The 13,023-nt window shown below is 34.1% G+C and overlaps 1 protein-coding gene and 1 non-coding gene across 3 annotated transcripts; both read left to right on the top strand.

Moving 5' to 3' along the window:
* Positions 1-214: 214 nt before the first annotated feature.
* LOC115989550 (GBF-interacting protein 1-like) lies at positions 215-11,051 on the top strand. 2 transcript variants are annotated; one of them, XM_031113276.1, is made up of 11 exons: positions 215-686; positions 2,822-2,865; positions 3,997-4,138; positions 4,894-5,020; positions 5,975-6,612; positions 7,609-7,942; positions 8,241-8,511; positions 8,652-8,750; positions 9,181-9,636; positions 10,321-10,492; positions 10,589-11,051. In XM_031113276.1, the coding sequence occupies exons 1-11, from the start codon at positions 488-490 to the stop codon at positions 10,660-10,662; spliced, it is 2,556 nt and encodes an 851-aa protein (XP_030969136.1). In that variant the 5' UTR covers positions 215-487; the 3' UTR covers positions 10,663-11,051. The 2 variants fall into 2 exon arrangements, with proteins under 2 accessions (XP_030969136.1, XP_030969135.1); XM_031113275.1 differs by having other exon boundaries at positions 10,321-11,051.
* Positions 3,260-3,364, top strand: LOC115993438. The gene has a single exon (XR_004092974.1). It is a non-coding gene; the product is annotated as a small nucleolar RNA snoR97 (small nucleolar RNA).
* Positions 11,052-13,023: the final 1,972 nt, after the last annotated feature.

Below are 13,023 nucleotides of genomic sequence, written 5' to 3'. Positions count from 1 at the left end.
TCAAACCAATCACAAAAAAAAGAAAAACAAAAAAAAGAGTCATTGTTGCAATTAAATTTAAACCCAAAAACCATGGGCATAAAAAAAAATAAAAACCCCAAAACAACCAAATTATCCCACCAAAGAATTTCTCATATTCCCCAAAACTTAAAAAATCAAAAAAAAGAAAAAAAGAAAAAAAGAAAAAAAAAAGTGTTTTCCAAACCCCAAATAAACACGGAAACACCACTGAACAAAAAAAGGCTCTCTCCATTCTCTCTCTCTCTCTCTCTCTGCTTACTTCCACTATTTCAAAAATCACCAAAACCCTAACCCTAGTTTCTCTCTCTCACTGCAAAGCCACACATCATTAGGGTTTTTGATTCTCCACCCCATACACACGCACATATTAGTACATATATATATAATTATATAAAGCAAACAATTATAAATTTTCGAATATTTTGTTTTTTTTTTTTTTATTTAAATTTTTTGTGGGGTTTTTGAAATGGTCACTGGTATCGGTGGAGGTGGGTCACGAGTGATCGAGGGAGGCGGTGGGACTCAGAAACTGTCAGCAGGGGTGAGGAAGACGATCCAATCCATCAAAGAAATCGTGGGTAATCACTCTGAATTGGATATCTATGCGGCTTTGAAAGAAGCCAACATGGATCCTAATGAAACCGCCCAGAAATTACTCATCCAAGGTTTGCTTTCTTTTTCAATTTTTTTTTTTTTTTTTTTTTTTTTTTTTTTTTTTTTTTTTGTTTTGGTTAGTGGGTTTTTGTTTGTTTTGCTGATTCTGGGCTTGGAGGGTTGTGTTTTGTATGTGTTAATTTTTGTTCACATTGCTCTGTTTTTAGTTGGTTTTTAGGTTTCTGGGTTTGTTTTGGTTAATGGGTTTTTGTTGTTTTACTTATTCTAGGATTGAAAGTTGTGGTTTAATTAGTATGTGTTAAGTATGGTTCACATTGCTTTGTTTTTATTTGCTTCTTAGGTTTCTGGGTTTGCTTTGGTTAATGGGTTTTTGTTGTTTTACTTATTCTAGGATTGAAAGTTGTGGTTAAATTTTTATGTGTTAATTATGGTTCACATTGCTTTGTTTTTATTTGCTTCTTAGGTTTCTGGGTTTGCTTTGGTTAATGGGTTTTTGTTGTTTTACTTATTCTAGGATTGAAAGTTGTGGTTAAATTATTATGTGTTAATTATGGTTCACATTGCTTTGTTTTTATTTGCTTCTTAGGTTTCTGGGTTTGCTTTGGTTAATGGATTTTTGTTGTTTTACTTATTCTAGGATTGAAAGTTGTGGTTAAAATTATGTGTTAATAATGGTTCACATTGCTGTGTTTTTATTTGCTTTTTAGGTTTCTGGGTTTGCTTTGGTTAATGGGTTTTTGTTGTTTTACTTATTCTAGGATTGAAAGTTGTGGTTTAATTATTATGTGTTAATTATGGTTCACATTGTTCTGTTTTTATCTGTTTTCCAATTTTTTCATCGGGTCCAGTTAAAGACAAGGGTCTTGATTAGATTTTTGGGTTTGCTTAGATTAAAAGGGTTTTTCTTGGTTCACATTGGTTTTGACATAGGAAGCATGAACACTTCATTTAGGTTGCTGTACCCCTGTTGAATTTGTGTCCTAGTCGTGTCGTACCGGTGTAATAATTGTGTCATACCGGCTGTTTCATGTTATACTTTTTCAGAAATTACTATTGTCACTGAATTTGTCCATACCCGTATGCATGTCCGTGTCTGTGCTTTCTAGGTTTTGACTGTGTTTCTTTTGGTTTTTTGGTTGTGTTTCTTGTGCAATTTGGGTATTGGGATTTTGTTGTTTCTTAGTTTTGGGTTTGGGAGTTGGTTAATGTTGTGTGTGTTTGGGGGGGGGGGGGTTGTTTAGGGTTTACTTGTGTTAGATTTTGGGTCTCATCTGTGTTAGGTATTTAGTTTGTATTTTTTGTTGTTTTTTCTGAGGTTTTGTTCATGGGAACTACTAAACTAAGGTCAATTTGCTATGTTTTTAACTTGTCTATAGACTATTGTGTTTGTTTTCTTTGGTTTAGTGTTCTTTGTTGTGTGCTTGATGTTATGTGTTGACATTGGTTTGTTATTGGTTGCATTTTGTACACTCAACTCTGCCTTACACACAACACAATTCAGAGTTTGTCAGGAAGCACTCTTTGGTGCACTCAGCTTCTAGCTTAACTTCTCATTTTGTTGAGATAATGTGATATCATTGTTAATGACTGATGAAAATTTGGGGTTCAGGAATAAATTCTTGCTAAAGATTGTGTCATGTCTAGAACTTAGCTGCCACTTTAAGCATGTGAGCCTGCATTGTGTCTGACTAATGGGCATTATTAGTTATGCACTCATACTGACTTAGGGGATTCATTATTAGATTTTGGAATTAAATACTACACAATAATTAAGTTATTTTAAAGCTAAAAGCTTGACACAAGTACTTTATTTTGTGCACAATTCCTTAAATGATTGCTCATTTTGGTTGCTTAAAACTTGTAGAATGGGATCAATAATACTTTGGACATGTTTTCCGTTATTTGATAACCAAGCAACAGAAACCTTAACTGTACCTAACCTGATCCTATGTCATGTGGTATGCCCCACTTGGGAACGTGGCATAATGGGGGTTAGGCTAATCTACACGCTATATAGAATGCTTGTTTGGACAATCTTTTTGCCTAAAAAACAAATGTTTGGAACAAAAGTTATAGAATACTTCCTGAATTACCCATTTTTTATATGAATTTTCATTTGTTATGATATGCACTTCTAATTGTAATATAATGAAGTTTTCTTGTATTTTTTCTTGTTTTTACTCAGATCCATTTCATGAGGTGAAGAGAAAAAGAGACAAGAGAAAGGAGGTATGACCTCGTGTGTTCTTTGTTTTTTAATGAACTATTCTTAATTCAGTCATTGTTTCTTGAATCATTCTCTATATTTTCTTTTTTTGGGTAAGTCATTCTCTATATGTTCTTTGACATGGAGGTGTATTAAAACATCATTTATGGATGAATTTAATATTTGCTTGTGGGAAGTAGGAATATATTGAGTTTTATGCAATTTCTTAGGTCTTTGAACAGAGGAGCATAGTTCTTAGGGAAACAATTTATGGTTGGTTGTGCTGTAATAATGTGGCCTTCTGTGCAATGCACTGTCAGTTACCCTAAACAATGACATATTATTGCACCTTTAATCTTTTGAAAGATGTTGAGCTATCTACTTATTGTTGCCCTTTGAATTTTAACCATACTTTCACCTATTTGTTGGGTCTAGAGCCAGAATAACCCATAAATTATCTGTTGTTATCAGTTCCATATCTTTTGTATTCCATGAATGGAGTTTAATGACAACACCACACAAATGATGAAAATAGACTTATGCTTGTAATTTTCATGAGCTTGGAGAAGTGATTCTCTAGTTAAATATTTTAAATTAACTTAACTTTATTTTCATCTTATATTACCCATACAAGACTTGTTCTGAATTCATTTTTTATTTTTGGGTATCAAGTTAACGGAAAGTGATGTTTGTGTCTAAAAAGAGGCAGAAAGCATGTGCACTTTATCTATAGCTTATGTTGATATATGTGAACATAATAAGACTGCGCATAGGTTATCCTTGAGGCACTTTCTTGGTGCTTGTACTTATGAAAGTGGTTATTTGATTTATGAATGCAATGTGCAACTAAATTCTAGATCTCTTTGAACATTTGGCCAGTAAAAGAATTGTTTGACCTCTGAAAATGTGCCCCCTTATGTTCTGTCTTCCCCTGAAATGAAAAACTTTGGTTGGGGTAACAGTTTTTAAGATACCTATTTGTAATCAGCTTTGTCTAGAGGCTTAAGATATCTATTTGTTCTGTTTCTAGAGTCTACACATAAGTTTTTCTTTTATATTAAATGTACTTCCTTCTTATTTAAAAATGTTAATTGTTTAAGAGGAATCTTGTGCTAAGTAACATCCTGTCAACAATGATATGTGCTTATGCTTAGAATATGGGGTACAAGGCTCCTGTGGATCCACGAAGACATTCTGAGAGTGTTGAACAAGGGATGAATGGTCAAGCAATGAAATTTCATACATCTTCTGATCGTAATGTCCGGAGAGGAGGCTATACACGGAAATCTGTACCTGGTAATTTTAGTGTCAATAGTTATTTATTAATATATTTTGTGTACTTTTGTTTTGTCTTGGTAAATAACTTGATTATTAATCTTTTAGACAAGGTACTGTGATTTTCAATTTTAGTGTTTTCTGAATATGCTTCTTACCCCTTCTTTTTATTTTTCTTTTCAAGGCTTAAAAATTACTCAGGAATATGAATTTTTAATAGATGGCAATAAACTCTATCTAACTCTTAGTTTTAAAATCTAAATCAGAGCATTTGTTTTTAGTCCGTCAATTTGTAAAATACATTGCCTGGCCAAGTTTCTGATCTTACAATTCCTGGTTTTGTGTCTTTCCTATCCAAAGTAAACATACTCAAATATTTAATGACTGTAAGATTGATTTATTTTGAAGTGTATAATAGTTAACAAACAAAAGGCGTATGGTATACATGCTTTACAGCACATCATGATTGAAGTCCTAAGGATCAAAGTGCTAAGTATCAATTAGTTGTACAGCGAGTTTTAATGAATTCCTTTGAACTGAGTCTTGTTCTTTCATCCTTACACTGATTCCTGCTATAATTCTGGCATTACTGGACGTATTTAAACTTTTCCGGGCAGTGTTCTTTTATGCAATCCAAGAAGCTTTATTTTTACTTCAAATTCACATATGCACATGAGAAATTCGCATTTGCCCATAAATTATTTATACAAGTAGATAGTAGGCTTTATCTTTGTTGTGCTATAGACTGATTAATATTAGTTTCATACTATTTTCAGGCATCAAGTTCCGTGTTGTGAGAGACAACAGAGTTAATCGAAATGTGGATAGAGAAGTGAAGCCCGCTTTGCCGCAATGTACTACATCCACTAATGAGCAAGTGATCTCAAATGTTTCTGAAAAGGGGTATGATTCTTTATTGTTTGTATGTTAGCTGTATATAGTCTTATTTCTTTATCTGTGCCTCAATGTAAACGTAATATTATTGTGACCAATGAATCTATTGTCACATCTCTAGCATCTGTAAAAATAGTTTACCAATATATATTCCTTAATTTTGAATATAAAGAAAACAAACATAGAACTTTTTGTGGTGGCCTTCTTTAAAAGTGTTATATTTAATAAAAATTAATAGAATAGCAAAAGTAGTTCATGGGTTTTAAGCTTTTAGCTGAAGAATAAAAGCCTGAGAAGAATGACAGACAAAGAATTTTGAATTTTTTTCTAGTCCATGTAGTATGCTCTATTTCTCCAGTCCAGCATATTATATCTACTGTATGATTGGTAATTTGTGAAGTATAGAGTCTGTTTTAACTTAAAATGTGAGCTTATTTTCATCATCAGTTTATAGACAACTTTTAAAGCCTCACTTTTTCTAGGTATATAACTGTACTTTTACAATGAAAATAAGCTCTTCCAAATTTACTCTCAGACGGCAGAAATAAGAAATGAGATACAATGAAATGAAGTAAGTACAATGAATGAATCTTAGGCTTAACAGAGTTTTAAGTGATGTACCCTCTGAAAGACATCACCTGGAAAACATGTTAGTGCCTGAAAAAGCTTGGATACAAATTTTTTAATTGAGAAGAATAGAGTAGACAAAATCAAGGGACTTAGTTGGTGTTTTTGCTTTTTTGTTTTCCCTGATAGTAGTATATGCTCATTGATAACTTAGACAAAACTGGACCAATATGAAACTAATTCCTATTGATGATAGGTCCTCTCTGTGGAATAAATAGATTTTGAGAACAATGAATTCAACTAATTCTGTGAAGGAGTGAGATTTTTTCCTGACTAAGCATTTATTCTGTACTGCATAATCATGTCATTCATATATCTCTCTTGTACTCTCTGCAGTTCATTAGGAACCTCAAGCAGTCAGAAGTCCTCTGGTGGACGGAGTTCATCTCGGACTTTGAATGGACCAACTGAGTCATACCCTAGACATGCTCAAGATGCCAATTCAAGTGACACTTATGGGAAAGGAGTATTAGGTGAAAAGCGGGCTTCAACTCCAAATGCTAGGGCTCCAACTCCAAATGCAAGGGCTTCAACTCCAAATGCAAGTTCACGGCTGCATGCGGTGAAGCCAAACAACTCCCAACCAAGTCCTGCAACTCTAGCATCAAGCAGTTCTGCTGTTGGGGTGTATTCCTCTTCCACAGACCCAGTTCATGTGCCATCTCCAGATTCCAGATCATCAGGCCCTGTTGGAGCTATTAAACGTGAAGTTGGTGTCGTTGGTGTTCGTCGACAGTCTTCTGAAAACTCTGTCAAACAGTCATCTGTACCAAGTAGTTCTTTCTCAAATTCAATTTTGGGAAAGGATGGTTCCTCTGCAGAATCATTTCGACCTCTCAATGCCATTTCCAGAACTGACCAACTCAGTCAAGCTACTACAACTGATTCTGTTATGCCCAGCATGCCAGTCAACCGCCCATTATTAAATAATCAGTATAGTAGCAGGCCACATCAACTTGTGGGTCATCAAAAAGGTACATTTGTCAAACATGAGCTATATTGTTAATTGAATGTCCCTTGAAAGTGATCATTGAGCTCTAGCTCAAATGGCCTCTATCTATAAGAATAGGGTGGACAGTAGTTAAGGGTTCTAGACCTACTAGGTGTATGTATAACTTGTTATTTTTTTTAAAAAAATAGAAATATTTCTTCAAAATGAAGTTGTCTACCCTCACTAGATTTTGATTGCTTGAAATTTGTTAGTGCAAGTTTAGGAATAAACTTATGTAATCCTCTATTAGTCAAAGTTTCAGGCATAGGAATTGTGAGTTTTTGATGCCATGCTAAAGTTCTAATTTCTTTCTGGTCATGGTTGAATAGATCCACTTTTGGCAAGATGGCATTAACATGTGAATAGATGCACTTGTGTATTTATCCCATTTTTTTTTTTTTTTTGGAAAAGCTTGATTTAATTCAAGTTGACTGAGTGAAAAGAGAGTGGAAGGCTTAAAACAATATAGTTAAAAGTAATGAAGAAGGAATTCTCTAGGCTACCTTTGGTACATCAAAGGGTTTTTTTTTTTACCTATCCAAAAAAAACCTTTGGTATACACTGTACATGAGGTGGTCTTGTTTTTTCAATAAAATTTGATTATTTATATAAAAAAAGTAATGAAGAAGGATATGCCAAAGAGGAAGGTTACAGAGATTATGATTTTAGATAAGTTAGAAAGGCAAACACAGATTATTGTGGTCTACCCCGATTAGTTGATTTTACATCTTTATCAAATGATTTGATGCATTAAAGTAGCCGCTTATTTTCTCTTAGTTATGCATACCTCTATTGCTCCAATTTGCTCAAAAGTAATTGGAGAAATTACTTTTACTTTGTTGGTAATAGTTGCCATTTTACTTGTAAAGGAATGATGTCAACCATTAAAGATTGTGCAATTGTTTCTTATTTGTGAAAGGGGATCTATTTTCATCAGTAGATCCTTTGATTCATGAAATGATCATGAATTTTAATGCAGTCTCTCAGCATAAGTGGAAACCTAAATCAAGCCAAAAGTCAGCTGTTAGCAACCCTGGAGTGATTGGAACACCTACAAAATCTGTTTCGCCTCCTGCTGAGAAATCCAAGGATTTGGAATCTGAAGCAGCTAAGCTGCAAGATAAGCTTTCACGAGCACACATCTATGAAAATCAGAATGTGATCATAGCACAGCATATTCGAGTCCCTGAAACTGATAGATGTCAGCTGACCTTTGGCAGCATTGGGACAGAGTTTGATTCTTCAATGAATCTTGCTTCTGGACTACAAGCAGTGGGAACTACAGAAGAATTAAACGGTGAAGCTGCTGCAAGGTTGGTGTTATTTTCTAAATACTGTAAATTTACATATGAGCTAGTGTAATACTTTGGAAATCTATTCTTGAGGATAGCTTTGTATATACATCCTGTGTACATAAAGTTTATTTTCTTTTTCAATGATTTTTTTACTTATTAAAAAAAATTGGACATCTGAAATGATCATTTCTGTAAATACTTTTTTTTTTTTTTTTTTTCTTTTTGAAATTTATCTGAGCAATTTGGATATTCAGTGATTTCCTTCAATATAATATATAACTTGGGCAAGTATTAATATGTTAATTTGTGATGGCAGTTTATTGGTGTCAGCTCCAGAGTCTTCCGGTGAGGATGTTTCTGGTGGCAAGACGGCAGAGTTACTTGATGACCAAGTTAGAAATTCTGGATCTGATTCTCCGGCATCTGGTGTGGCTGTTGAGCATCAATTGTCTGATAAAAAAGAATCCACAAGCCCTCAGAATTTGGAGAATTATGCAGATATTGGTTTGGTTCGAGAGAACAGTCCATCCTATGCCCCTTCAGAATCACAGCAGCATCAAGATCCTCCTGAACTACCAGGTTTTTCGGTGAGTTCATTTTTCTGATTTCCACCTCATGTAAATTTTACTTGCTATATCAATGTGTATACAAAAATTATTGATATTATTGCATGCATGTTATTTCACTTTTTACTATGATCCAATATGACGTGTTGGTTTTCATGTAGGCATATGATCCTCAAACTGGTTATGATTTGACCCCCTATTTTAGACCCTCCACAATGGATGAAACTGTACGGGGTCAGGGTCTTCCATCTCCTCAGGAGGTAAATTTGAATGCTTATCATTGTTTGACGGAAAATATTTTGCTTCTCATATCACTACACACTTGTATGAACAAAACCTGTTTTGATTTAATATTTATTTTTATGGATACACTACAGCAGCTTAGGTACGTCTCATCTTGTAGGGAGTGTGTCGATATACAAAGGATATTTTACAGAACATTATAATTGTTTGCCAACTGATCTTTAGTAGTGAATCTAGTGATCAATAAACAACTTTCTAGGTTACTCAAATCTGGATTATTTTTTGAAAGTTTGATCTTTTTGTTTAAAAAAAAAATGTAAAGGGCTTTTCCCTTCAGCTATAATTCTGCAATGTGCTATGCAAAACCAATTTATTTAGACATGGTACATCTCTTAATATTTTGATGCTACCAGTTTAATTGATTTTTTTTCTCTCTTACGACTTCAGGCTTTAAGCTCACATACTGCCAACAGCATCCCTGCATCAACAATTGCTATGGTACAACAGCAGCAACAGCCACCTGTAGCACAGATGTACCCACAATTTCATGTTTCCCATTTTGCTAATCTTATGCCATACCACCGTCAGTTTCCTCCTCCAGTCTATGTTTCGCCAATGGCCATGCCTGGCTACTCTAGTAACCCAGCCTATCCTCACCCATCAAATGGTAGCAGTTACTTGCTGATGCCTGGAGGTAGTTCCCATTTAAATGCAAACAGCCTGAAGTACGGAATTCAACAGTTTAAGCCTGTTCCTGCTGGCAGTCCCACAGGGTTTGGAAATTTTACTAATCCAACGGGATATGCTATCAATGCTCCTGGTGTAGTTGGTGGTGCAACTGGGCTTGATGATTCATCTCGAATCAAATACAAAGATGGAAATCTTTATGTGCCAAATCCACAGGTAAAAATACATATCTTATTTTTTTTATTTGATGCATTAAACAATTGCATTTAGTGGCTTACTTCAAATAAGTTTAATATGGAGGCCCTAGTTATAATCTTGCATGTCCTGTTATATCTTAGCAATCCTATTTCTAGCATTGTTGCCCAATACCTTAGTTCATAAAGGAAACAAATTGGTTTCCAAATTTGTACTCATAACTAAGAGAAACATGTCTAGAAATTATAATATTGATGTTGATTATGTTTTCTTTTACGGGTTCATATATAGGTATATTAATTTGTTATGAAGTGTTGGATGCTGACTTGTTCAATTAGAAACCAGCTGATGATGGTGCTCAGTCCCTATTACCTCATCTTTTAGCATTTTGTTGTGTTGTGTGTAATGTAGTTAGTGCCTGCCATTTGGATGTGAATCTCTGTAAAAAACTTTCACTGGATGGTAATCTATGTATTTGAATTTGGTTAAGCTCTGCAATGCATGCACAAGTTTGCATTAGAGACATGTCCACTTTGATTGTACCTTGCCTGTGCTTGGGTTTCTTCTCTCTTAACTTTTGATGTTTTTAATCAAATAAATTTTAGTTTTCCTATGTTTGGGAGCAACTAGAATGCATCTATTTTGGGAATTTCATTTTTGTGAGGATTAGAACTAAGCTGGTAATTTGAATATTTGAAACTGCAGGCCGAGCCATCCGAAATTTGGATTCAGAACCCTAGAGAGCTTCCAGGCATGCAATCCACTCCATACTACAACATGCCAGGGCAATCGCCTCATGGTGCTTATATGCCATCCCACACGGGTCATGCTTCCTTTAATGCAGCTGCTGCACAATCTTCTCATATGCAATTTCCGGGTATGTACCATCCTCCTCCACAGCCTGGTACACTTGGTAATCCACACCACTTAGGCCCTCCTATGGGTGGTAATGTTGGTGTTGGTGTGGCTGCAGCTGCTCCGGGGGCGCAGGTTGGTGCCTATCAGCAGCCCCAACTGGGTCATCTCAACTGGACAACAAACTTCTGAAAGAAAATGTGAATTTAACCCCTTCGCATGTAAGCGATTGAAGTAGCTATAGAAAATTTTCGATTTTCTTTGTGAAATGAATAACCAATTTCTTTTCTATCAAATGCATCGGGTGGTGTTCGGCTTTCAATTTCCTTTCTTTGCATTAAGTTTTGGCATCTGATTCAATTTCAATCACAAAAAACTCGAGAGTTAACCCATCACAAGTATGGTCCCATTAGATAAGTTTCACCTTCCATAGTTTCATATTTGCTTATTTGTGTAACAATTTCATGATGTGGCTTACAAGCACCCGAGTACTTGGTTGACAAGGCACAACATTTAGAGTCTGTTTGGATACCGTTTATTTTGCTGAAAACTGAAAATACTATAGTAAAATAATTTTAAAACGTGGATTCCAGTACGGACACGACATAACAAGACAAATTGCACCGAAAATAATTTTGAAGTATTACTTCATGACATGGAGCTATCATTGATGGTGAATGGTTGGGTGTTGACCCAAAAAGTTATTAGAATGAATGGCTGAAATTTACTTTGATTAAAAATTTATATTTGAATGAATGGTTGGTGTTTGGTGTATTTGTGTTATGGATATATAATAATATAATATTGATTAATACTGTTGAATGTTCTATCTATAATGCTACCTGTGCAATTGTCTTCATTTAAAACGTCAAACACAAACGCAAAACGTGTAATCCAAACGCACACTTAATTACTGGCAAAAGGTGTCTCAGTGCCTTGTTCCGCACACTAACCATATATTGGTAACTAAACACTCTAGTTGTATCTCAGAAAGGAAGGAAATGCACGACTAAAATTTTGAACTAAAGAGAAGAAAGAATATTAACCTAAATATTCTGTTAGTTGGATTATACTCTTTTACTGAGTCTTTCATGTGATTGAAGAGAACCCAAAGTAGTCCAAAATGATAGCTAAGCATACTAATAATACAAAGGAGACAATCATGGCCTAAGTTTATTATTTCGTTTTACTCATGCTGAGCTTTTATTACTTTTCCTCATTTGATTTGGGAGAAATTCAACGTACAAGATACTCTGTTGAGCTTGTGTGATTTGGGAGAAAATCATGGCCTAAGCATTACTTTTCCTCATTTGATTTGGGAGAAATTCAGTGTACAAGATACTTTTCCTTATTTAATTATTTCCAAAATCGAGCTCTACCAATCATCAATATATATATATATATATATATATATATATATGATTTGGGAGAAAATCATGGCCTAAGCATTACTTTTTCTCATTTGATTTGGGAGAAATTCAATGTACAAGATACTTTTCCTTATTTAATCATTTCCAAAATTGAGCTCTACCAATCATCAATATATATATAAAGTAGAGATCTCATGTGGGAAAGCATAAAGTTTTATTAAGTGACGCATTCTATGCAAAAAGAATTGAAATATTCTCTAATGCCACATCATAGATAAGAACAATTTAAATATTGACTTTTTGTTTTATTTGGTTCAATGTTTCAAGACTATTTCTCTCTCACATATATACACAAAATTATTTGAATTTCAATTCACCATTTTCACTTCTTGCATTTTTACTCTTTTATATATATCTACCTATAGTCCTTCGTGCCATCTCATGTCACAACTGACCAAAAATGATTTTATTTACCTTCAATCTTTCGATGATACCTACCTAGATCTTTTATTCTTGTCTCATCTAATCTTAACCCGTATGAGTTGGCTATAACCAAGGAAGGGTGGCATGTATTTTATATTGAGTGACAACAATAATTACGATTTTGATGTTAAGGTCAAATGTTATAGATTTATGAGTTTTGTAAATGATGTGATTGTTTGTATGTGTTTAGAATGGGTATTTTGTTTTAGAATTAAGAAGAAAGAGAAAGATACATTTTATATTAACTTTTATTTTACAATATTCCTCCAAAGTTATTTTTTTATTTCTCATTACTTGACCTAAATAATTATAATAGATATGTGTGTGCAATTTATAATTGTTTCTTCAAATGATGAACTCATTACTAACAAAATTTTGTAAAAATTATGCTATAATATTTGTACAAAATTCTCCAAAATTATCTTACATAAAATATTACAATATCCATGCATTGCAAGGGCCACTTACTAGTTTCAGTTAACAAAGAAATTGTTGGGAAAAATAGAGAAATCAGGGGCCAAAATGGCTCATTAGCATTAATTTTTGAAATATTTAGCAACAGAGCACTGTTTCGGAAATAATTAGGGAAATACCACTTTTTCGGGCTCTATAGCGGCGTTTTCCTGCAAAATTTTTATGTAAGTCCCATACCAGGTTCAAGGGGTCCTATAGTGGCGTTTTTAATCCCTATAGTAACGTT

This window comes from Quercus lobata, chromosome 5 (genome assembly GCF_001633185.2).
Source record: "Quercus lobata isolate SW786 chromosome 5, ValleyOak3.0 Primary Assembly, whole genome shotgun sequence".
Taxonomy (NCBI): domain Eukaryota; kingdom Viridiplantae; phylum Streptophyta; class Magnoliopsida; order Fagales; family Fagaceae; genus Quercus; species Quercus lobata.
Note: the sequence above shows the minus strand (reverse complement) of the source record. Positions and strands in the feature narration are given on the sequence as shown.

Excerpts from the sequence above, each read along its gene's own strand:
- LOC115989550 (XM_031113275.1), top strand. The coding sequence starts at position 488 with ATGGTCACTGGTATCGGTGGAGGTGGGTCACGAGTGATCGAGGGAGGC. Across the intron at positions 5,021-5,974 it reads TCAAATGTTTCTGAAAAGGG|TTCATTAGGAACCTCAAGCA; the intron begins GTATGATTCTTT and ends TACTCTCTGCAG. Across the intron at positions 7,943-8,240 it reads AACGGTGAAGCTGCTGCAAG|TTTATTGGTGTCAGCTCCAG; the intron begins GTTGGTGTTATT and ends TTGTGATGGCAG.